The sequence below is a fragment of the Terrapene carolina genome, unplaced genomic scaffold, assembly GCF_002925995.2.
Source record: "Terrapene carolina triunguis isolate 2854851 unplaced genomic scaffold, T_m_triunguis-2.0 Scaffold714, whole genome shotgun sequence".
Lineage (NCBI taxonomy): Eukaryota > Metazoa > Chordata > Testudines > Emydidae > Terrapene > Terrapene triunguis.
This window is the reverse complement of record NW_020665065.1, coordinates 17,549,027-17,574,444: the sequence shown is the minus strand read 5'-3', so window position 1 is coordinate 17,574,444 and position 25,418 is coordinate 17,549,027. Positions and strand designations below refer to the sequence as shown.

Sequence of the window (25,418 nt, the reverse complement as noted above, 5' to 3'; positions counted from 1 at the left end):
GCCGGGACCGGCGCACGCAGCCGCGCAGCCAGGAGGGACCCCGGGCAGCCGCCCGCCGGTGGGCCAGGTGAGGGGGGACAGTGGGAGCCGGGCGGGGGCCGCAGGGCAGCCTGGCACCCGCGCGGGGACCCAGCCGACGGGCGAGGGGCGCAGCGGGGCAGATGGAGCGGCCACGGGGTGGGGCTGATCGGAGCGGGGCAGCCTGGGGGGCCCAGCGCTCCCGTCTAGACGCTAGGAAAGGGGGGGCGGTTAGCTGTGGGGGCTGTGTAGGACCCCCCCCCCGCCCCAGGGCTGTGTTTATTGTAGGGCCCGTTTGTCTAACCCTTTGTTTTTCAGGTCTGCTGGAGTGACTGGACAGGCTCCTGTCTCAGCGCCCCGGGACTGGGGGTGGGGGTGGGCTGTGTGGCACAGGGGGGCCCTGTCTCTGTTCTCACCCAGCGGGAGGCGGTATGATGGGGTCACTGCTTGGGTGCAGCTCAAAGATAATCCGGTCCATTACCCCCCCAGCACACACACGGGTGAGCAGAGATTGGAGCCATCTGTAATCCCCATACAGTGCCGGGATATGGGGCAGTGGCTTTACATGTGCTCTTAGATTAGCTAGATGCTGTGTCTGGGGGGGCTCAGCTGTCTCCCGTCATCCCCCCTGCACAGCTGGGGCTGTGGAGGAGATCTCAGCTTTACTCGGCAGTTTCCCCACTAAGCGCCCGGTACCAGCCTCTCGCCCAAAGGCCTCAATGTGCTTTGCAAATGAGCCTCGCCTCGCAGCGCCCTGGAAGGGAGGCCCTAGCTCAGTGATTCGCAAACTTTTGTCCTGGTGACCCCTTTCACACAGCAAGCTTCTGAGTGCGACCCCCCCCTTAACAGTTAAAACATTTGTTATGTATTTAACACCATTATAAATGCTGGAGGCAAAGCGGGGTTTGGGGTGGAGGCTGGCAGCTCGCGACCCGCCATGTAATAACCTCCCAACCCCAGTTTGAGAAACCCTGATCTAGCCCCATTTGGCAGCTGGGGAAACCAACAGGAAGAGCTGTCTAATCCCTTTCCCAATGGGGACATGGTGAGTTAGTGTCAGAGGCGGGAATAGAACCGGGGAGTCCCGACTCCCAGTCCGCTGCTCTAAGCGCTAGACGTGCAGCTGCGACTGTCGTGAAGCGTGCGCCGGAGGCAGGCGTTCGCTCCCCGGGCTCCTGTGCATGGCTGTCAATGCCAAGATCTGATCCCTGGGCAGGCTGAACGCGCCCGCTGTGCTGTAATAACTGCTCCTGGGGCACGACAGGAGACAGGCTTCCTTCCAAGGCTAGGAGGACCCCAGCAGAGCCAGCGCAGCCTCCTAAGACGCCCCTCTGTTGTTGATCGGGAGTCCCTGTTGGGTTGGAGACCTATAACACATCCAATCACTGCATTAGACCCCATCCAAACAGCAACTGCAGTGAGCTAATAGGCTGCGCTCTGCAGGCTCGCTCCCTCCCTCCCTCCTTTAAGGGGGCTGATAACCTTCTGACCGCCTGCCTGGCTGGTATCTGATTCCCCCAGGAAGGAGGGGACGGTGCTGTGTGGAGCATGAGGAAGCCGTGAGCTCTACAATGAGGAATGTAACCAGCAATGGTTCATATTAGTCCCTCGGTGCCCAGCCAGCCTAGCCCTTCAGTAGCCAAGGGGCAACTTGGCTTGTTAGGGAGAAATCTGATGGCCACCAAGGCTAGGGTTTAAGTAGTTGGGTGGAGGCTGGCCATGAGATAGTCTTCAATAACCTTAGTTTGCTTTCACTGACTCTCCCATAGCTAAGAGCCTCACCCTTCTTTCCCCACTTTAATCAGCTGCTTAGTCACTAGAGGCTTTAACACACAACCACTGTGTAACTAATCTCTAGATAAGATACATATCTGGTACCATTGCCTTGGTATCTGAGCACCTCCCCCTCGCTAGGGGATTTAGCCTCACACACCCCTGCAAGGCCAGGCTGGACGGTTATCCCATTGTACAGAGGGGAAACTGAGGCACAGATCCACCAAGGGACTTAGATGCTTAACTCCCACTGGCTTGCCCAAGGTCACACAGGCAGTCTGTAGCAGAGCGAGGAATTGAACACGGGTCTCTCAAGTCCCAGGCCAGTGCCCAAGCCGCTGGGCCATCCTTCCCAAGTTATTGGGGGTTTGTGTGATAAATTGTGGATGGGCCCCACCCCCCACCTCTCCTGTGCACGTGGTTTGTCCCCTGTGAAGTGCTGGTATTCCAGCAGCAGGGCACGTTGCATGGGGGTTGGAGGGGAGGGATTCAGGATAAGGATTCTGGGGGCGGGGAGGTCTGTTTCCAGCCACACACAGACGCTTAGGCGCCCTGATGCAGTGGTGATGGGTGCCCGTATGAGAACATGGGCAGACGGACTGTGGGTGGAAGGGGGCAATGGTTGGTTTTTAACGCTAGGGATCACGAGCACACGGGCCCTGCCACAGCCTAGGATGTCGAGTTGTATTGACTGACTCCCCTCTGAGGCTGAGCACAAGTATTTATCCCTGGTACCAGTGGGGACGAGTACAGGCTCTTTCTGCTCTAGCTGCAGGGGCTATTCCACTATTATTGGAGCAGCCGACCACAGTCAGGCAAAATCATCAGTGGCAGGAGACTCCACTTTTCTTGTGCCTTGTTTATTCCTGAAAGGCAAAGCAGAAAAGTCTGCGGAGGCCCAAGTGTTTTGTTCCATTCCTCTCTCGGTTTCCTTTGAGAATAAATGCCAGATGCAGTTTTGGCCCCTGGGGGCTGGGCTGGGCCCCGTCTAAACATGGTTCCAGATGAAGTGGTTTCCAGCATGGCTTGGCCAGTCAGTAAGGGAGGGGCCAAACAAGGTTAAAAAGAGCTGTACAATCCAGCGCTCCAGCCAGTGTGCTAGAACGGATTGGTGTGCAGAGCTGTTGTTATGACATACAGGTGCTGCAAATGGTGGTTGGGGCAGGCAGGCCCCGGAATGTCCGGTATTCTGGGAATGCGTGAGTGGCCACCCTAGTGCTAGGCCCTATGGGATAGGTGCTTCAGGACTCCCAGAATGCACTGGTTCAGCCATGGTTGCAAAGCACACTAGGGGTAGACGCACCAAAAGGGTTATGTCAAGCAGGAACCTGCTAGACCACCAGAAGGACCAGCGGCACCACCAGCTGCTTCCTGCATCTGATGCCCCCGCTGTGGTTTCTGGGCTTACCCTGTGACGGAGCATAGTGGCTTTTAGGGGCTTGGACCAGAAAGCTTGCGGCCTGACAGCCTATTCCCCCTCCGCTCCCCCGGGTAGCCTGGGGAAGAAACCCCTGCCTCTACCACAGGATCTTACCCTGGCCAGCAAGGGTTAAACAGCTAGGTTTGCTCGGTGGGTGGAGGGCAGTTAGGAATTCTGTAACCAGCTGACCTTGCCTGAGAGCCTGGAGCCCTCGGCCTCGGGAGTGCCAGTGGCCAGGCTTAGTTGCAGCTCCTAGTTAGATCCCTGAATAACATGAAAAAATCCCTTTTTAGAGTTGCCGCAATTTCCATCATCCCTCCGCAGCCGGCTCCGTGCACCTCCGCTCCTGCCGACGAGCAGTGCGGCCTCACGAGCCCGGTTGCAACGCCACTCACTCAGATTTGGCCCAATTTGAGTGAGTGGCGTTGTGACCTAGTGCCTGGGGTCACAACGCCGGGGCACCCTTTCCAGGCTGTTCTTGTCGGGGGGGGACAGAGGTGCATGGAGCTGGCTGTGGATCGGCTGGTCCCTGCTAGTGGCATCGGCATCCAAGGGCTGGCGGTTGGAAATGAGCCCCCTGCAGCCTGGCCTGGTAGTGAACTGGATGGGGGCCGGGGGAGCCTGTGCCACCACCGCTGGGATAGGGGTGCCCGGTCCATGCACTCCTGCCCCCTCCAGGCTGCAATGACAACTCCTTCCTGGGGGCAGGGAGCAGGGCTGGATGTGGGGCAGAGAGAGGAGAGCAGAGCAGGGCGTCGGGATTTCTATTCTGTCATTTGAGGTATTTTTTTTAACGTAAATGTACTAAAAAGAAATAAAACCACATATTTCATGGGTAACATGAAATAACCTGAAATTCCCCCCCCCCCAAAACTGAAAATTTACAAAAGATAGAAGGAATTTCCGGGGGTTCACTGCTTGTCTCTCCCAAGCAGCCGGCCTAAGACCCCCGACAGTGGAGCCCGAGGTTGGTCAGGTCTGGTAAGAGCCTAAATGAAACCCAGCGGCCAGGAAGAGGGAAGATGTGGGCCTGTGCCTCTTTTATTGAGCTGGGTGCGGTTACAGGAACATGGTTATTGTCAGACTAGATCAGAACCAAGGTCCATCTAGCCCAGGGTGCTGCTTCCAACAGTGGCCAGCAGCCGAGGTGGGATAATCCGCCCCTCACTTAGTCTCATCCTGGTCTCCAATAGCTAGAGATTGGTTTGAAGCTCTGTCCACACAGCCAGACGGTGCTATGGAGTGGGAGCGGTGCGGGTCCTGCGTCCCATGCTAGTTCCCCATCTCGCGGGGCTGGCTCGCTCTCCTGCGGCTGAGGGGAAGGTGATTCCTGGGGGCCGGCCCAGCCTGAGCCCAGATGTTTACACAGCAGTGGAACAGCCCTGCGAGCCCAAGTTGGCCAGCATGGGCCAGCTGCCGGTGTCTAGTTGCTGTGTAGACAGACCCTCTGTGTCTCAGCCCTCCTCTTAGTAAATGGGGAGGATCCCTCCTGCGGGGAATGATGGGCGTATTAAGCAGCGCACCGTGCATGTCGGATGCACTCGGTGAGACCCCGGGGGGAGGCAGAGCAGGGGCTTGCACCTGGGTTTGCTATATCCCAGATGAGGGCCCTAAACATGGGGCTGTTGGCTATTCTGGGGTGTCTCGCTCTTGTTTTTGTGACCCAAAACTTGGAAGATCTCATTTTTCGTTCCCAAGCAAAACAAAAACAAGTTTGGAAACCTCAGCACGTTTTGTAAGCTGGGTGGTTGTTGTTTATTTTCCAGCAAACCCTAGCATCAGTTCTCGTTGCTTTCAGCGGTGCTGTGGGCAGCCAGGGTGGGGCCCACATGAAGGTGAAGGCCCCAGCTTTAAACAGATCCAATGACTCTCGGTGCTTCACTGCTGGGGTGCCTGACTTGAGGCTCCTTAGGGCTGGGGAGCACCCAGCACTCCAGCTGCGTGCCTCTGAAAAACCCGCCCCAAGGTGTCTCCTGTTGGACACCAGGAATCAGTGGCTACCCTAGAAAATGTTGGCAAAGTGGTTGACCCAAAGCTGCAGCGACACAGCTGGGATTAGAACTCAGAGCTCCTGTCTCCCAGGCCTGTGCGCGGGCTAGTCAGATGGGAGACAGCAGAACGGTCATGAGGTGAAACATCATCTCCCCAGGGTCTGGCCTCAAACCTGAGTCAGCGCCCAGGCTCACGGTGCAGCGTAGATGTACTCTGAGTGTAGCGCTCACCCATTTGACGGAGATCCAGCTGACCCTGAAGAAACGCTTGGCTTGCTGTGCTAGGATCAAAGTCCCTGGCAGCATCCATGCGGCGCAGAGGTTGAGCCGTCTGCACAGCTGTCAACATCTGCCAAGCAGAGAATCTCTTCCCTAGCGTTTAAGGAAATGTGTGTGTATCCTTCTTAAGAAACTCAATTTAATCATTTCCCCCGAGAGAAATTCCTGTGGCATGTGAATAAAAACAAACTGGCCTGAATTCCCTTCCCACCCGTTCCGATTGCAGGGAATAGAAGAGATGATGTGTTGGCTTCAAAGGGGCAGGAGTGCAGTGGGCACGTTTGCTTCCTTGCTTTTAAACAGGGGCATTAAAATCCTTGGATTATGTTGTGTATAAAAACACACATGATGTGTGTGTGTGTGTGTGCGCGCACGCGCGTTGTGGATATCTTTAAACAAATCTGAAAAAGCCTTTGTCATCTCTGGATCATTTACTAAATTCGGGGAGGCTGGTAATCATTCCACAGCACCCCCTTTGCAAGCAGCCTTTAAGTTGGAGCATAACTTACATCCAGTTTAAGGCCCCTTTACTGCAGTCAAGCAGTGTAAAGGGGCCTTGGATCTGGGGTGCCCAGCGTGAGACACCTAGGTCCTGACTTTCAGAGGTGTTCACCGTCCGCAGCTCCCAATGACTCGGCTGTTGGTCCTCACACGCTCTGGAAATTGGGTCAGGAAGTTGGGCGACCGAAATCGAAGGGACCCTTGAAAATTCAGGCCTCTAAAACTAGCGATGAACCAAACCTGGAACCTTGCATCCATATCCCATTGAAATTTCAATGTGTGTGTTTGGAGGCAAATCCACTCTTCTCATCTGGTGTCCAGGTTGGATCCAGAGACCCCTTTTCTAGTTCTGTGACTGCAATGCGTCTGGGAAGGATTTCAGCCATTCAGCCATTTTAGGCTGAGTTGCATCAGCTGCTGAGAAGGTCTGTGCCATTGAACATGAACCTGACCCCTAGCCTTGATTGGGCCTCAGGCCCTGAACTGGAGTCCAGTGCTAGCAAGGGTCTGGACACCGTCTCTTCGGCCCCTCACTTATCCTATCAAATGGCTATCTAATTCAGTAACTGTAACAAGCTTTGGGCTGAAGGGGAATACATCAACCTGTCCTCTCTATGATGCTGCTTGGGAAAGGCCAGACAGACCTTTCCCCATCTTTTTATTAATTCTTGATCCCACGGTGGGACTTGCTACAGACTAGCAGAGATGTCTGATCAAAGAGAATCCCGTAAGTCCGAACCACCCTCCCTCCCTGCCATCCGTCCCCCTGCGGCTAAAGGATCCTGGCATCAGAACAAAGTGCTGATGAATTTTACCGCATGTAGCTGTGAAGTGGAGCATCTATGACACACTTTAACTGTTCCCAGGCCAGCAAGTTTGGGGTCCAGTGTTCAGGGGATGTGCTCCTTGGATCAGTGCACCTCTAGGTCATTGGTTCAAGTCCAGCCCAGGTGGGTAGTGACTGAAAGTCTTCACCGTCTGATGGTGGCTCCACACGTGTGAACCAGAGAATCCATGGAGAGGTGGCCAGGACGGATGCCAGCGTATGCGCGTGGGCTTGGCTCACGCCCCATTCAGGGAAGGAGCCAGAGCCAAGCTGCAGGTTTTATCCAGGGCCCCCCAAGCGGCTGGGTAAGGGAGCTAACAGCCTGCAGTTCCACTAATCCCTAACCCTGGGCCTCTGGGCCGGAAGGCTGTACAGACCCTGAGCCTTTCATCTTTCCCACCACAGCCACAGGGGGGTCGTAAGTGCGGAGTGGGGAGGTTTCTGCCCTGTTCTCTCTACCTGGAAAATGACTTCCTGGCCTGGGAACAGCCCCGGGCTTATTGGGAATGTTTTAAGGAGGCTTGTCCACCAGTCCCCCTGTGGGATCGCAGGCAAGCGGCTTCCTCTCTCTGCCAGTGTCCCCCTCTGTAAAATCCGGGTGGCGCTGTTTGCCTCTCTCCCGGGGGCATGCGTCCACGGGCTGTGAGATGCATGGATGGAAGCTGCCAGAGGTGGGCAGGGGATTCTAAGGGCAGCACCAAGGGCTCTGGATCTTTCCTGTTAAGGCAGCTCAGTGGGGCAGTTCCCTCTTCTGTGGGCCTGGCCCCATGGCCACCCCCAACCCCCACAGTCTGCTCCTCACAGCTCTCCTAGCAGGGGCTGGGAGTTCAGGTGAACAGCTGCACAGCTGCCCTGTGCCTTTTTACCCAGGAAGGGTGTGTGGTCTAGCGGTTAGAGCAGGGGCCTGGCAGTGAGACTTCATGAGTTCCACTCCCAGCCTTGCTGCTGATCTTGCCCAAGTCGCATCCCCCTCTCTGGGCCTCAGTTTCCCCATTTGTCAAAGGTAAAAAATACATTCTGACTTCACCGAGTTGGGCGGGAGGGAGGCCTAATTACACCTCTACCCCGATAGAACGCTGTCCTCGGGAGCCAAAAAATCTTACCGTGTTATAGGTGAAACTGCGTTATATCGAACGTGCTTTGATCCACCGGAGTGCACAACTCCCCCCCCGCCCCGAGCACTGCTTTACCACGTTATATCGGGTCGCGTTATATCGGGGTAGAGGTGTAATTACTGTTTGTGAAAGGATGTGAGATTCTCCTCTGCGAGATGCCAAGAAAGTCCATATCATTCTCCGTTTCATCACCCCTTGATCCCGCAGCCACCAATTAATGCGCGTGTTCAGTTACTCGGGGCGTAAGGATTTGCAGGATCAGTGTCCTAGTTCCTCCAGAAAGGGCTGGTCGGCTCTGTGGTCCCAATCCGCCCCTCCTGATTCCAATTCATCCTGCTTACGGAAATAAATCTTCCAAACCGGGCCCCATCTCAACAGCTCTTCAGTATGCACAGGAAAGGGGCCGGGGGATTATGTTGTCTTGGGTTTTTTTTCTTTTGAGTGAAAATAAAGGAAAGAAACATGAGAGGTGATATTAACATATAATACACTGATGGACAAAGGGCTTGTTTAAAGCCCATGAAAGGAGCCGAGTGCAGAGCTAGGGACCTCCTGCCGTGGCCTGCTGTGACACACGGCTTGCACACGCGTGGCTCCGCAGCACGTATGGTCTGTATAATCACCAGCTGCTCAGAGGTTCCCCTGGCATGGTGAAGAGGGGGAGGGGGATTCTGCCTTAAAGGGACATGATCCAGATAAACAGTCAAAGCTTTGAAACAACTTGACAATGCCTGAGATGGCTCAGACTACAGTCAGCCCCCCGTGTCCCGCCCTGAGCGCCACACCATGGAACCAACACTTCCCAGTTTACTTTCCGTCCGGGACGCTGGTGGGCTGCTCTTCTGCGCTTGGAGCCGTGAGTGAGCCGTGCCCGCTGAGTGGAGCACCCCCGTCCGCCTCTGGTGAGGGCCGGGCCTCCTACAGATTAACGAGCCTGCTGCGGCCTTGGCTCCAAGAGTCCTCCTACTGCTGATCCATTGAGGGGCATCATGTTACAAGTGAGATTAGCCTGTCTAGCTCTCCTGGGCTGCCCTTTCTTCTTCTCAGCTCCAGTTGTTTTGGGTCCTGGTTCTAATGGGGAAGGTTTACATTCGAATGTGACCTGCAAAGGGTTCGTGCTTGTCCTCTGCTTCTTTACAGGGGATGAAGAAACCCCGACAGGGTTTTATTTAAGGCCCCAGCACCCCCATTTGAGTTTAACATTAGAAAGTCTATTCATGTTTAGCCTAGACGTCTCCAGGGTGGCTGGAGTACAGGGGGACCCGATGTCCCGATTTTATAGGGACAGTCCTGATATTTGGGGCTTTTTTTATATATAGGCACCTACGACCCCGCACCCCCTGTCCCGATTGTTCCCAGTTGCTGTCTGGTCACCCTCCTGGAGTAGGAGTGAAATGAGGACATTGTAAGAGCGAAGAAAGCAAAAGCTGAGCTCTTGAGAAGAGAGGACTTTTCATCAGACCCTTGAAAACACACACTGTTTTCGCTAACGTCTGTTTCATGTATATGACCAATGAGCACTTTGGAGAAAGGAAGCCGTGGTTAAAGATGTGATCCCTCTACTCCTCGAATTAAAGTCCAGCCTTTGAGATGTCCAACAGATCCTCCAGAACAAAACTGTTCCGGGCTTTCTTTTTCTTTTTCCATAATAAAGGCAAAAACTCCAATTAAAAACTATTTCCGTAAGTCATCTACAAGTCCCACCCACTCCCCTTTTTATTGAAATAAATAAAATTAAATTAAAATAAATCCTGAAACTATTATAAGTCTCTTTATACAGAACGGAATGTCCCTTTAGTTCTGCATGTCCCAGCTACCGATGGTTTACACCAAGCGATGTCATCCATTTTGAAATGGGATTCTAGAGGAAACCTGTGTCTTTAACATTAGGTCCATCTCTTCTGAGGCAGTTTATATGGTTCATAAGCGTCAGGGCTGGGATTTCTGTTCACACCTGCCCAGCACTGATTATAACTGGCTGTGCCTTTTCCCCGACAGGCCGTTCTGGATTGACCGCAGCCGCTACTCACATCACTGCTCCTAGTGCATGCTGGGAAAGCAGAGAGGGATTTTGCCGACTTGTCAGAGGAAAGTAAAACCTGGTAAGAAACTAAAAATGTATTTCAAATTCCTGCTCCGTGTGGTTAGCAGAACGTCTGTCCAGGCTGGCTAAGGTGGCTAGCTGTATTTTTGAAATACGTGGGCCAGGTTCTGGCCCCGACTCTGGCTGTCTTCGGCCACTCCAGCCATGCAAAGCAGAGGGAAAACCAGCAGAAGCAGGTACCTAGGCATTCACCTTGACTCCTGGCAAGTCACTGACTCTCTGTCTTGCGTCTCCATGGGCAGGTCTTCATTACCCACCGGATCGGCGGGTAGGGATCGATCTATCGGGGATCGATTTATCGTGTCTCGTCTAGACGCGGATAAATCGATCCCCGAACGTGCTCCCCGTCGACTCCGGAACTCCAGCTCGCGAGAGGCGGAAGCGGAGTCGACGGGGGAGCGGCAGCGGTCGACTCGCCGCTGTCCTCACGGCCAGGTAAGTCGACCTAAGATATGCCGACTTCAGCTACGCTATTCGCGTAGCTGAAATCAGTGTATCTTAGGTCGACCCCCCCCCCCAGTGTAGATCAGGGCTATGTTAATAATGCCATATGAGAGGTACAAGGCGGTCTTACAAGACCCTGCATTTCCCTAGTGCTCTTCCCTGGGGATCTCAAAGCACTATCCAAAAAAACACTAGTGAATTGAGCCTCACAGGTCTCCCTCCATGAGACAGGTAAGTATCATTCCCCCATTTTACAGATGGGGAAACTGAGGCATAGATGGGTGGGGGCAGGGGGAAGGGACTTGCCCAAGGTCACACAGAGAGTCCAGAGCTGGGAAGAGAGTCCAGCTCTCTTGACATCTTGGCTTTTAGCCCTTGGCCTCTGCTGCCTCCCTCTTGTGAATCCCGTTTTGCTCAGGTGCTCTAGAGATGCAAAGTCTCCAGCTCCCTGTTCCAGCGCACAGCGCTTGGGGCCACCCATGTGCTCCTGAAGATCACCAGGAGAGGAGGCTTGTGTGGGTCAAAGAGCTCCTACGTTGTAACTAAGCTATCAGCCCAGTCAACAAAGGAGCCTTTCATCACATCGCCTGCTCACTGTTTGATCTTCCAAGGGCTGCATTTCCTTTGGAGATCTCAAAGGAAAATTCCCCCGCCCTTTCTGTGCACTTACTGTATCAGTGCACTGAATTAACCTGGCCGAGATATCGGTTTGCATAAGCGCGGGCCTCCCCGTGCTGTCAGGGCTCTGCCTCCCCCTCCATCACACAGCCTGTCTGGTTTCAGTTGCCCCTGATTAGATGCGATGGCTTATCCTCTCGTTAACGCATGGGGATCGATTTCCAGCACGGCTTGCAAGGGGGATTTAGCCCAACGGCTTCCGACGATGGCGGTGGCTTTATCCCCAAAGATTGTGCTGAACAGCTCACCGTGTAAGTTTCTTCCGCAGCCCCTGCCCAGTGAGGGGGATGCTGGGTCTCACGGTAATTTACAACAATGCGGATTAGTCTAATTGAAGAGCCATCTGCTGCCCCACCTCTCACCAGGGACACTGAGATCGGCAGGACTGGAGCTGCTGGCTCTCAGGGCAGCATAATCCCAAGGATGGGCTGCTCTTATGCCAAGGCCCCACTGCTTTAGAATGCTCCCCTTGTCAATGGGAGCCAGGACCCTCAGTACCATCCTTCTGAGCAAGGTTAAGAACTTGTGTCCCTTTTGGGATGGCAGCGTGGTTCAGGAGACCTGGGTTCTGTTCCTTGCTCTGACACTGACCTGCTGGGTGAACTTGGGCAAGTCACTTCCCTGCTCTGTGCCTCAGTTTCCCCACCTGGAAAGCAGGGGTAATGATATTTGCCCTCCTTTGTAACGTGCCCTCTTTCTAAAGCGCTATAGAAGAAAAGCACAATGTAACTACTAAGTGTAGTTATTATTCCTTACATAAATCTACATTAAAAGAACATTAAGATTGCAAAGTGAAGCACTTATAAGTCAAGAAATGCCAATGTGAAGGTTGCCCACATAACCTTAACTCTGCCCCTTGTGCATATGCATCATGCTACAGCTTCTAGTAATATATACTTAATTCCACAGGACACTTGACTCATGTAGGGCCTGATCCAAGCCCGTTGGAGTAAAAGAGAGCAGGAGGGACAATGCACAGTGAATGAGGGTGCTGCTCAATATTTAATTTTTACTCTCAACAGTCAGCCCACTTTATCATTTGGGTCCAACGTGCATATCTTACGTTACTCATTTCGGATCAATACTGAGCTCAGCTGGATTTGAACTAGTGACTTTGCAGTACAAAAACACCCCCACACTGGGACCGAGTACAAATGCTCCGAGCCATCCACTCCCCTTGTTTATGAGCTCATGGGGCCTCGGTGCTTGCGTATGAGGCATTCAGAGGCCTTTGAGTTTCAGGGCTATAGAAATGAACATCAATTATAATAATAGTCTGTCCACCTCTCGAACGCTTTTGCTCTGAGTATCTCAAAGGGATTTACATGAATTAAGTCTTGTGGTGCCCTGTGAAGTAGATCAGTGTCATCATCTCCATTTTACAGGTGGGGAAACTGAGGCACGGGGACCTGCTTGAAAATGGGTGCAGAACAGAAACTGGCCTTTGCCCTGCTTTAATGACCCACCTTCCTTCTCAGTAATAACAGCTGTCTCTAGAGAAGGGGGCAGTGAGGAATGTGGTCTTTGCACCTTGTTTGTTGAGAGACCCTACTCCGGGGCCCTGGCAGCACTTTGCTATTCAAACACTTGGCTAGACTCCCCTTGGAGTCACAAGCCAGTTTATTGGATCTCATTCTGCACGGGTTGGTTGGTTTTGTTTTTTTCTGACTTTCCAGGAAAGAAGACTTTGAACGCCAGGGTGTGTGCAGCGTAATAACACTGAGTGTGCACCGGCCAAAATAATTTTATCGCCTCGGGAGCAGCCGGGCATTGCCTCCAACAGCTACCCCTGCACACACGCCTTAGGTTGTGGGAACAGGAGACGCTCAGCATGGGAGGTGCTTGTCTGGGGGCGGCTCTCAGCTCACGTGGTGTGGGAGTTAGGCTGGGCTGTGTGCAATGCTCCCCTGGAAGAGAGAGACCAGAGAGCATCTGGAGAAGTAGCGAGCGCCGTTCCTGGCTCTGTTTTCATTGCTTCTGTTCCTTGCAGAGCCCCCGCTCGAAGATGCTGTCTGGGAAGGTGGAGAAGAGGATTGCTTCCTCCGTATACATTACCCTGGCCCCTCCCAGGAGGGACACGGTCATCAAGGCTGATGTAAAGCCAGAGGCACGTCAGCCGAGCTCAGACCACCCAAAGGAGGCTACGAAATCTGATGGGACCCACCAGCCCCAAGGGTCGCCACCAAAGAAACTGCCCAACAGCAGGACACTGGGCAGTGCCGGGCCCTCGTCGGGAGCGGCGGGCTTGTCCAACGGAGGTAAGATGAATGCAGGGGACAGACTGCACAGGGCCCGTGAAACGCGTCAGAGGGAGAGTAGGTCGTAAATGACCAGAAACGGGCTCCCGCTGCACAGCTGGGATCCAGATCTGGATTCCAAACACCCCTGCACTCGGGAAGATTTAGTTCAGCGTCTTGGGAAATGGCCTCATTCCCAGCAGGATGGTGCCTGGGCAGTGGTTTACTGCCCGGGGGCCTTGGAGGCTCTGTGCCGGGCTGGAGGTGTGAGCCGCCGCTGGGAGGCAGGGCAGGTGGTGTTCTTGTGTGGGGCAGCTTCCTGCCGGAGCCCGTATCTATTCCCCTGGCCTGTGCTCCCAATATGACCCCTCGTCCCCCTGCTGCTGGTCCTTGCTTCGAGCCCGACAGGACCAGGCATGGCTGCAGGAGCAGGGAGGCTGGCCAGCTGGCAGCCCCAGCAGTGGAAGTGAATTAGCTCCTAGAGGTTCTAGGGGGCAAATCACCATTTGGGCTGGCGGGCTAGGGGCAAGACACCTGCTTGGAAGAGGGAGCAGAAGATGGAGGCGAGACCGTTCCCCTTCGGTGTGTGTCAGTGCAGATCGCTGGGGCCGAGCCCCGAGTCTTTCCATTGACTTCGGGGGGCTTTGCACGTGACATGCTAGTAAAGTTCGGTCCCACCCAGCCCCTGGGTACGTCCTCGGGCGGCTCGCCCAAGCCTCTGCTTGTGCTGTGGCAGCCGCGCTGCTATTTTTAGTGCGCTGGGAAGCCCACTCCTAGCTGCCGTGCAGACAGACTCTGCACAGCCACAAAGCTCCCCTGGGACCAGGATCAGGGGCTTCCAGAGAGGAAGGGGGTTCATTTCCTTGAGCATTGAAATGCATGAGTTTGGGGTCCCCGGCCCGTCTCCCCCCCCCCCCCCCCCCCCCCCCCGCGGCCGGGGCCCCCCATCTTCCCGGCTGCCATCTGCTTTCTATCACTGATCGGTTATCAGCAGTGTTTGCAGCCACCAGGCCAAATCAGCCCGGCTGCCTGCTGCATGGTAAAGGCAGTTTGCTTTGTGGGCAGGTTGCGTGTTGGCTGCAAGTCAAACAAACAGCAGGAGAGGAGATTTATTAGGGCATTTGCTGAGAAGGAAGCTAACAATTTGACTTTGCTCCCCCCCCCCCCCCCCCCCCCCCCCGTTCCCAAGCTCGAGAGACATTTTCCTTTGAATAAAATAGTGGAGTCTTTGGGGGCAGGGCCTTCGTTTCCCCCAAACAAGCCATGGCCCCATGCAGCATGGGAGTGGGGATGCACTATCAAAGCCCAGCGCAGCTTAGCACCCCCCCTTCCCCCTCGTATCTCCAGGTGAAAACGCAGTGGGCATCAGCACAGAAACCAGTTGGGTTCGTTCACCCGTGTCTCCCCAGGGCAAACGTATCGCTGAAGTTCCTGTTCCGAGCACCCTGGGAATGCGTGGCCCCTCCCGGCTGGGCACAGCTGGGCACGCTTGTTAAATGACCCATGGGCACACACGACACACCTGCCGCACACAGGCTGAGAAACATGCCCATCAGTCACTAACCCACAAAGTCAGCCCAGCAGCTCTACCTCAGTACGGGGGCTGCTCCCGCCTCCTCTCTCTCCTGCAAAGCTCCCAGCAGCCTGCAAGCGCCTGTCCAAAGTTCCCCCTGGCTTTGGGAAGTAGGTTTTTCAAGCCCTGTCCACAAAGAGGCCATGTGGGGCAGTGGGACCAGAACCTGGACCCACAGGCCTCTCCCACGTGATCTAAAGGAGAGCTCGGTTAGCTGGAGCACAGGCAGCCACAGCTGGAGTTGAAGGATCACCTCCGTTAGTCCTCAGCAGTGGCCCGGCGTGCGTCCTTTTTGAGGGTGGCATGATCACTCACAGCCTGTGCATCGCCAGGAGCACGTGCTGGAGACGCACTACGCGGCTGCAGTATTGACGGTGCAGGTTCAGTGATGCTGGGGCTAATGCTGCCCAAACCCTGACCGAAGAGCCAGATCAAACCCACACCTGACAGTGCCGATCCAGCATAAGTAACCAGCAAACCCGGTACCCAGACACAGCTGGCCTGGGGCTGCTGTAACGCCTGCACCCTTGCCTGGAGTGATTTCTTTTATGCTTTAATGAGCATTTGTTTCCTCTTGATCCCAACAGACGGGCCCTGTTTTCTAGATGTAGGGTCCTCGCTTTGATGTGCAGCAGGAGAGAAGCTGTGATGAACAGATGTTCTACGCAGGGGAGCTGCATTCGTTACTTTTCTCCTGCCAATTATCCAACACCACTAATGCTCCTTGGCGGGGGGTGCTTTTCCAAGAGCAGGACTCTCCGTTAGTAATGATCAACTTTGTTAATTTCATATCAGCAAAGATAAGAATGGGCCCTTCAGCTCTGGGTTAGAAGTGGTTTCATCACCCAGGGCACCCTTGGTGTCACTGCTACCTGGAGACTGTTGCAACGTGAGACACTTTTGGACCATCCAAGAATCCTGGGAAACTTGACCAGCCCCAAGGCCTGGATCCAGGGGGGAGGGCACCCTGCTCCAAACACAGCTTTCCCCTCTGCTGCACAGAAGTGGAGGCATCCGTGTGTCTCGGGCCGAAGGAGGAGGAAGGGGGAGATTGGACAGGGCTCCCAGGAGAGGAGCAGGGGCAGGCCTGGGACACACACATGCTGTAAACACACACGCCTGCCAGCCCCAGGGGTAGGTAAGGGATTTTAATCTCCAATCCGGCCCTGTTCACCAGCACAAAATTAACCTGGTGTGATTCAGGGCCCCTTCGCTCAGCAGGTCAGTTCCTCATACACCCTACTTCATGCCAGACTCCAGCCTTGTTCCTTGCTTGTTTCAGGTTTCTCCTCCTTTCCTCGTCCTGTCCTGACCGACATTCCCACAGGCTCGGACCCAGAGAGCCCCCTGCCGTCTCCTCCGCCGTATCTTCTGTCCGATGAACTTAACGCCCCGTCGTTGGAGACGCTTTGCCCTGATCTGCAGAAGCTGCACATGAGCTCACCTGTGAGCCGGCAGGTATTGATGGAAGGTGGGAGGAGGAGGTTTCATGTCATGGCTTGCCTGGATGTTTTTAGCCCTGGTGCCCAAAGAACAGCATCGAGAACCCTGAAGGAGGGCCGGTTGGTGGTCATGTCACTCACTTGGGAGACCTGGGGACAAGCCTTGCTCTGCCACAGACTTCTTGTGTGACCTGGGGCAAGTCACTTAGCCTCTCTGGACCCCAGGTCCCCCATCTGTAGAATGGGGATAACAGTCCTGCCCTGCCACACTGAGGTGTTGTGAGGACACGTGCTGAGGACTGTGAGATGCACAAATATTGTGAGCTGCTAGGAGCTTATGGCAATGGCCGTGTGAGTCACTACACTAGAGAAGCTGATTGGTTGGGAGACTCAGGGAGGAATTTCCCCCTTCTCCCTTGTGTATGTTTGAACAGCTGTTCTGTCTAATCTGTCACAATTCCTCGCGTACCCTAGTGCTGAGTCTGCTGTCCCGGGGGCTAGAGTCGAGATCTGAACCTCGCAGCTCTAGAGACACAAGCCTGCAGGGCCTTGTTACGCCGGTGCAGCGCCAGAGCAATCTGTGGAGAATCAGGCCCCTTAAGCGTTACCCGCAGGCTTTGCAGAGGTCCAGAGAGCCTGGGCCCCTCTCTTCCCCATGCCAGAGCCCTGACGCTGGCCCAGCCTGTGGTTTAATGCAGCCTGGAGCCGCTCTGAGGAGAAGCGCCAGAAAGCCGACCTTCTGCGTGTTGGTATTTTGGGGTTTCGATCACGTTCAGCTAAATCAGCCCAAATTGTGCACTAGGGCAGAGCCTCCAGTCATTTGAGCCCAGAGCCTTTGGAACTGAGCATCTTTCCTGCTGAAGGGTGAGCGCTTCATAGAGGCTCTGTGCTCCCCGCTCTCTGGGGAGGACGTACCACCCCCAGGAGCGTGCCGCATTGCCGGGGATCAAGGCCCAGGATAGCTGCCTGCGCTGCGGTTGGTACCCGTGGGCATCGGCAAAGCTGTGGGTGGAACAGTAGGGGCCTGGGTTGGGACTGAGGGACATCGGCACAGCTCCAACCTGCGCCGTTCTTGGCTTAATCCAGTCCCTCGCTTTCATCAGCACTAAATTCAAGGCACAAATATTGTCCAGATCCCTCCAAGCCTAACATCTTACCGGAAAGGACCCACTCATTCCCCTGAGAAACCCCACAAGATTTTCCTTGGAGCTGCACTGAGCCGGCAAACCCAGCCTTCGCCCACAGGGTAATAGCAACCATCTCTCTTGTGCTGCCCATTAAACTCCCTGGCTCTGAAGACCTGAGCATATTCCCCCCTACGGGTCCAGTCAGCTGCATATTCATGTCCTTCCCCCCTTCCCTCCCCGTCTTGGGCAGTGAAATTGACCCAAAATAACAGCGCCTGAAGGATGCGGATGTTTAGTCTGATTCTGTCATCGACGGCTCTCTGCCGTCTCTCTTTGTATGGAGGCGCCAAGCAATCCCCTGCCCCTCTCCAGGGCACCTGAGGCAGAGAGCAGCTGGCTCCTTCGCTCCAGCCAGTGAACGTCCTGCTTCCGCCATCCCAAGCTCTCTGGATTCCCATCTCACGGTGGATCAGCTGCTGCACGTACACCCAGATTGCCAGCTAGGCCGCTGCCTGGTTTGCTGTTTGCATGCTGCATTCCCGAGGCCCTATGGACTTGCCCGAGCCAAGCTTGTCTCTCTCTCCTGCTCTCCCTGCGCCTTCTGCTCTTGGCACGGGCCTTGTCTCTGTCCCTCCATGCCAGGTCCCCTCTATGGGTGCAGTGACCAGTAACCACCCGAGCCCACAGAGCATTGTTGTATCGGGATTTTAGGAAAGCTGTGGACAAATTGGAGAGTCCAGAGGAGAGCAACAGAAATGATCAGAGGTTTGGAAAACCTGACCTATGAAGAGAGGTTGAAAACAGTTGGTGTGTTTGGTCTGGAGAAGAGAAGGCTGAGGGGGGACCTGATAACAGTCTTCAAATAGGTTAAGGGCTGTTAGAAAGATGGGGATCAATTGTTCTCCACCTCCACCAAGGGTAGGACAAGAAGTGATGGGGGCTTAATCTGCAGGAAGGGAGATTTAGATTAGATATTCGGAAACCTTTCGAACTCTAAGGAGACTTCAGCACTGGGACAGGTTACCTAGGGAGGTTGTGGAGTCCCCGTCATTGGAGATTTTTATGAATAAACTAGACTAATGCCCAGGGTCAGATTAATCTTTTGTAGGCCCTGGTGCCTGAACCATGGCCCTGCTCTGCCATGAGGCCCCGCCCCCGCTTGGCCTTTTCCCCCCAAGGCCCTGCCCACCGCTCGCACAGGGGGAAGGGGGCAGAGAGGAGCGACGGGGGGAGAGGGGGCGGAGAGGACCGGGCAGGGCCTCGGGGGGGAAGAGGCTGAGTGGGGGTGGGGCCTCAGGGCGGAGCCTGGGTGGAGCAGGGGGCGGGGCCACGGTCCGGGTGCCAGGGCCCCTTCTGAGTGTGGGCCTGGGGCCTGGGCGCCATTGTAAACCCGGTACTGCTTATGCCTGTCAGGGATGATCTAATTTTACTTAGTCCTGCCTCGCCCGGGGGGCTGGCCCAGCTGACCTCTCGAGGTTTCGTCCAGCCCCACGGTACAATTCTCTGCCCCAATCGCGTTTCATCCCGGCACGTCCGAACGTGCAGAGGCGATGCAGCGATGTCACGGCGCACAAACTCCGAGAAGCAGCCACAAGCCCAGGCTGGCAGATCTCCGCAGCGGTTCCAAGAACATAAAGGAGCCGGCCTTGTTCTAAACAGCAGAAATAAAACACAGAGCCAGACAGGAACCTTTCCAGCCACCTCCCTCCCTGGTGTAATTCCAGGGAAATCAATGGGGTTACCCAAGGGTGAGAAGGTTCTGTCTGTTTATGGTGGTGATTTCTACTGTCAATGCAGATCTGTGGCCACTGGGAGTCAGGGACTTTTTGAGATGAGAGGAAGGATGGTCTTGTGGCGAGGGCAGGGCTGGGACTCAGGAGAGCTGGGTTCAACAACTGGACTGTCTAGGCAATCGTGGGCAAGTCATTTAAAACAAAACACCCGCACCGTGCCTCAGTGTCTCCATCTGGAAATGGGGGGTAACGATACTCGCTTTCTCCTCCCCTTTGTCTGTCTTGGCTATTTAGACTTTGCGCTCTCGGGGGCAGGAACGGTCTCGCACTGTGTGATGGCGCTGCTATGTGCTACTGTAATAAATAGCGCTGTCATCAGCAGATCTCAAAGCTCTTGCCAAAGGTCAGTGTCATTCTAAAGGTAAATGTCGCTATTCTCCGGGCAGAGGTTTTCATTTAAAACGGGATGAATTTTCCAGCCCTTCGCTATGTCCCCGGTGCCTTGCTGGCGTGTCTGTCTGGCAGCCTTCAGAGCCGGCAGGATTCAAACCCCATCGTCCCCCACCGGCTGTCACAGGCCCAGAACGCTGCGGTCGTTAGCCAAGCCTTCGACCGGCTGGGTTTGCACAACGGAGCCCTCGCAAAGCCTCAGCCAGACGCCCGCCCCAGCTCGGAATGCCTCTTTCCTCTTCATCAGGCCTCCTCCACCTTCCCAGCGGCACCGAGGCAGCATAAAATCCAGCCGACCAGTCTGGAGCAAGCGGACGAGCGCCAGGCCCCGAAACAGAACGTGAATGGGCTCCTGGAAAGAGACATTTCCACAGGTAACTGCCAGAGTCCATTAATAATATCTCGCTCTTTGACAGCGCTTGACCTCCATAGATCCCATGATGCTTTGCAAAGCTGCGTGTGCTTTACTAGCCCCATTTTGCAGATGGGGAAACTGAGGCATGGTGATAAGTGACTTAACCAAGCCCACGCAGTGAGTCAGCGGCAGAGTCAATGCCAGGTTGCCAGGATCCCCAGCTTCATGCTCTGTCTACCAGATCCCAACTGTCCCTACAGGTCTCAATTCTGACTTCAGTGGGGCGGCATTCACCTGGTTGTTAGCGAGGACCGATCGTGCAGTAATGGAAGGATCGGGTTTTGCTAGCTCCCGTCAGCGCTCTCCTGGCCCCGGACACACAGAGCGTTTAAGCAAAGGAGTTTCTCAGGCAGAGTCCTGGCCATCGGTGTGAATGGGAAGCTGCAGGGAGAATGGGCAGCCGTGCTGAGAATGTCTAGTTAGCTCAGGGATACGCACCCTCAACGAACCGGAGGGACACTTGGCTATCAAATGGAGTTGCACAGCTAGTGGGTAAGGGCTGGAGTACAGACCCATGTGGCACCCACAGCAAAATGCCCTGCAGAGCAGGGCCCACCATCCCTTCTGCTGTGTTTGTACCGCACCCAGCACAGCAGGGCCCCGACTCTGGCCTTTGGGTGCTACTCGAATGCAAATGTTAATCATAACCTGTGCAGGGGGCGGTGTGTCCGGTCTGTGCCCAGCAAGCAGGCAGAACCGAGCGCTGGTATCAGCAGCACCAGGCCTGGGAGTGGCAGCAAAGCTGTTGGGGGAGGGGGCATTGGGAGCCTGGGGCTGGGAAGAGGGGTAGCAGGAATGCGGGGAGCACTGGTGGGGGAGGAGCTTGGCTGGTGCTGGGGCCTGTGATTGGAGGAGAGGGGGAGGTGGGGGATTGAAGACACTGGTGCATTCCTAGGTGATCCTCACCCCCTCTACAAAATATACAAGACCAGCCCTACAGCCTGGCTTTATCCCCGTGGTGCCACCATGCCCCCTCCCCCGGTGAGCTCTCTGCAGCGTCTGACTGGCTGGCAGGTGCCAGGTGATTTACTATCCTTAGCCATAGTAAAGTGACTTGATTCTTTCTTCCAGTCTGTGCCTTTTGCCACAAGGCCATTGCCCCCCGGACCCCGACCATAGAAGCCATGAACAGACAGTACCACGCGGACTGCTTCACGTGCCGGACGTGCCACGGCCTGCTAGCGGGGCAGCGCTACTACCAGAAAGAGGGCCGGCCAATGTGCAACTCTTGCTACAAGGTCAGCGCAACTGGCTCCTGGTCGTCCCAAGAGGCCAATGTCGTTCTGTTCTCAGGAGTCAAATCCGGCTTCCGAGGGAGCCCCTGGGAAAGGAGGAGGGGTTCAGAGTTCGGCAAGACTAGCTGACCTGCAAGGGTCCCTCAGATACAGAAGTGCCCTACTCTGGGAAGACCCATCTTTGTAATGCCACCGATACTGGCTCAGACACGGGTCTGTACAGAACAAGGGCCTGATCCTGTGGGGTGCGGGGTGGTCTCAACTCCCAGGATCTTCAGGAGGAGTCGTGAGGGGTAGGTTAGCCTGAGGATCAGTCCCAAGCAGATCTAAAGCAGGGAACGTGCCTGGTGCTGAGAGCTGGGGACTGGGAGTCCACGTTCCAGCCCCAGCTCCGTGTCACCTACAGCAAGTTGTGTAGGTCAGCATTTCCAGAAGTGGCCTCTTGCTCCATGCGCCCCCAGTTCTGGCAGCTCAGCTTGAGGCACCCGGCTTTGGTTTGCAGTGGCACTGAGTGTCTTCAGCTTCAGCGCTCTGAAAATCCGGCCCCAGGTTCGTGCCATCGGCCAGCCCTGATCCAGGCCGCTTTTGGCAATCTAGATCTTCATGTCCGGGCCTTAACTTGAACCCCCTGCAAAATAGAGCCAACATGCACTTAATTTATGAATGTTTCGGAATGGGCTTGGAAATACCTAGCTGAAAAGTGCTACAGGAAGGCCAGGGATTCTCATGGTTCCAGGCCAGAAGGACATTTGTGTCCTGGGAGCGTTTCCCATCCATTCGTGTCGTTCATTGCGAAGCAGCAAAGGCTGCAGTCTTCCATTGGCTACGGTGACCATAGAGCCACAGGGCATAGCAGGCAGCTTCTAGCGTGGAGGCGTGAATGGCTCTGCCACTGTGCCGGGTGGGTCTCTGAGACCACGCACAGCACTGAACTCTGGTTCCTCTCAGCTCTCTGGCCTGGACGACCTCCCTCACTGCGTAGGTGAGGGCTGAATTGGGGGCGCAGCGAGGGGCGAATGGTACCATCCACTTCTGGTTTCTGCGCTTTATCTGCCTCTCTCCTTCCCGCAGGACACGCTGGAGAAATGTGCCAAGTGCCAGGGTCTGATCCTGGAGCACATCATCCGCGCCTTGGGGAACGGGTACCACCCCGAGTGTTTCATGTGCTCCGTGTGTGGGCGGAGCATCGGGGACGAGAGCTTTGCCGTGAATGACCAGAACGAGGTGCACTGCGTGGATGATTTCTACAGGTGCGATATGTTATACGTGGCGCGTCAGAGGGGTAGAAAGCTAGAGCGAAATCGCCTCTGCACCTAAACTACCCTCCTCTGCAGCTTAGAGGGCCCGATTCTGTTCAAAAGGTAAGTCTTGCGCACGTGAGACAACTTGAAGGACCCGATCCTGCAAACCTTCCCTCCAGCAAGTAGCCTTTACTCACCCAACTCACCAGGCTTCACCAGGACTCTTTGCCTGAGGAGTGCCTCCTTAGTATGCTGCTACCGAAGCCAGTGGAGCAGGGTTGGATGCCAAGCCCGCAGGTGCAATAGATCCGATTCTCCCCCACTTTGCATCTCAGGGAGGCGTTACTCCCCTGGGCAAAGTGGGGGTGAGCGACACCCAATCAGAATCTTCCATTCACCCCCGTGGTAGCATTTGACCGGGGCCCTGCGATGCCACCAGGGTGAGTAACGGCCCTCTGCTGGAGGGATGCTTTTCAGGGTAGCGTCCTTCACTTTGTGTCTTGTGTGCAGGACTTAATTTTTTTTTGCTCAGTTTCCCCCTTTAGTTCAATGTCCCCATTATTCACCCCCGTCTAGTTCACACTGCAGTATTCCTAAACACCGGGGCTGACTCTCCTCTCATTCACGCCGCTGTGGTCGTCAGTGGAGTTCCACCAGTGTAAACCTAGCGTCAAGGAGAGCAGAGACAGGGCCACAAGTGATTTCCTGGATAGCTTGGCCTGGCACCCAGCTCATTCCAGTCCGTCTGCCACTTCCGTTTCACGTGCAATAATACAGAAGCCACGTAAAGTAACGTGGATCTAGCTTTAAATTGTGCTGCGAATTGCTACAGCTAATGGGCTGTGGCGTAAGAGGTTGGCCGTTTGTTTCATCAGGAAGTACGCCTCCATCTGCAGCGTCTGTGAGACACCCATCATCCCACAGGAGGGGAAAGATGCCTATAGGATAGAATGCATGGGGCGAACCTTCCATGAAAGCTGCTATCGCTGTGAGGTAGGTCCTGCTGGGATGCTGCCGATTTTTTATTTTTTAAATAAACGCGTGGTGGCGGAGGGTGTAAAGTCCTAGAAACCACCCGGAGGCAGCCCCAAACAAACAGGATTTTATTCCACAAACACAGGTTCTCTCCCTGGGTTATTGGAGAACTAAGCAGGTTGCTCACGGCCACGTCACTTCCTGTGGCCAAGCCATTGCTCAGACATGCAGGCGAACAGGGATGCTTTCCACTCCCCTCCTCTCTGCAGCACACACAGTTCAGAGAGTTCCAGGAACCCCTCCTGGTTCTGCAGCGGGCTGGCTTTACTGAGCACCCACCCCTTGTACTCGGCTGGGTGCGTGGAGCATGTCCCTGGAGGCGGCGGGTGCCCGGCTGGGTGCGTGGAGCGTGTCCCTGGAGGCGGCGGGTGCCCGGCTGGGTGCGTGGAGCGTGCCCCTGGAGGCGGCGGGTGCCCGGCTGGGTGCGTGGAGCGTGTCCCTGGAGGCGGCGGGTGCCCGGCTGGGTGCGTGGAGCGTGTCCCTGGAGGCGGCTGGGTCCGTGGAGCTGGGTGCCTGCTTCTGGAGGCAGTGGGTACCCGGCTATGTTCCAAGACCAGCACATCTGCTGCCACCTCACAAAGTGTGGCGTGGGAGCCGGTACCGTCTGTGGCTCACTGCACAGGGTTTAATTGAATTCCTCCGGTGCAGGAGGGGTTTGGGCCCAGATCCTCATGCCCAGGCAGCATCTCATTGGCTTGACAGTCTGGGTGTCATGACCAGGATGCCACAGGCTGATTGAAACTGACGAATGTGGGGGCTGAGCTAGCTAGTCTGCAGGAGAAGGTGCTCAGAGCACTACGTGTACTGGAACCAATGGGGCTCGCTCCTGGAGTTCCAAATGAATGAAAGTGACAAAACTGAAGTAGCGTGTGGCCAGCAAAGGAAAGAAATTCCTGTGATGCTTGAGGCTTTAGAAATGACCGAGTTTCGGACTGACTTTCGATTGACGTACTTTCTACCTCACAGAATTGCAGGATTCCCCTGTCCACCGAGCCAGCGGAGAACGGCTGCTACCCCTTGGACAGCCACGTCCTCTGCAAGCCCTGTCACATCAAACAGAAGAATGAATCGTTCTGCTAAGAGAGCCAGGCGGGCTTCCCCAGAAAACCGTGGATGCAGTCGCATGGCTGAGATGAGCCGAATCTCTGTACTATGGCAGTGTTCTTATCCTCTGCATTCATTTATGTCCAACTTTCTGTCCTGACTGTCTCTCTTATGGTAGGACCATATTAGTAGCTCTGAGCTTTAGCAGCAAAGTCCTACCACGCAGCAAAGTCCTTCCTAATCGGCCATGCGACCAGCCCTGAGAGGTGGCAGTGGAACCGTCTTCTTCTCTCTTTCCCTCCAGTCTGGCTCTGCTTATCTTCCACGGCTCCGCCAGCTGGCTTCCTCTGCCCCCCAATGGCTCCGTGCACGGGACCAAACCAGCAGCTGCTGATGGGACGAGTGAGATTGATTAAAATGATGTTTCAAAGCAGGTAGGGCTCTGTCTCCTCACCGTGTAAATAACTCCCCTGCTGCTTTTAAGTTAAGACTCTGGGAGGATCTTGCTAAACTGCAGAGGGGCCGGGGGAGAGCACTGTGCTATCAGCTCTGGGAGCACGGCAAGGGAAGGGACACGCACAGTGGTCGATGCTAAAACTGCGTGAAGGCCACCCCTGTGCAGAAGGCCAGTGCACCCTCAAAGTAGGGCTAATGTAGGACCTAAGCGGTGCGTAAGTTTTTACTGGTCTCCTGCCCAGGAGTGACTTTTACCCACAGAGCCAGGTCACATATGTACA

General features: G+C 55.2%; 1 protein-coding gene across 1 annotated transcript; it reads left to right on the top strand.

Moving 5' to 3' along the window:
- FBLIM1 (filamin binding LIM protein 1) lies at positions 1-25,114 on the top strand. Its single transcript, XM_026660079.2, has 9 exons — positions 1-67; positions 9,922-10,025; positions 13,140-13,407; positions 16,242-16,417; positions 19,959-20,085; positions 21,198-21,364; positions 22,433-22,611; positions 23,478-23,595; positions 24,604-25,114. Exons 3-9 carry the CDS (start codon positions 13,155-13,157, stop codon positions 24,715-24,717), a joined length of 1,134 nt encoding a protein of 377 aa, XP_026515864.1. The 5' UTR covers positions 1-67; positions 9,922-10,025; positions 13,140-13,154; the 3' UTR covers positions 24,718-25,114.
- Positions 25,115-25,418: the final 304 nt, after the last annotated feature.

Coding starts and splice junctions, on each gene's coding strand:
- FBLIM1 (XM_026660079.2), top strand. CDS start 13,155: ATGCTGTCTGGGAAGGTGGAGAAGAGGATTGCTTCCTCCGTATACATT. Junction 13,408..16,241: donor GGCGGGCTTGTCCAACGGAG/GTAAGATGAATG, acceptor TGCTTGTTTCAG/GTTTCTCCTCCTTTCCTCGT. Junction 20,086..21,197: donor GGAAAGAGACATTTCCACAG/GTAACTGCCAGA, acceptor TCTTTCTTCCAG/TCTGTGCCTTTTGCCACAAG.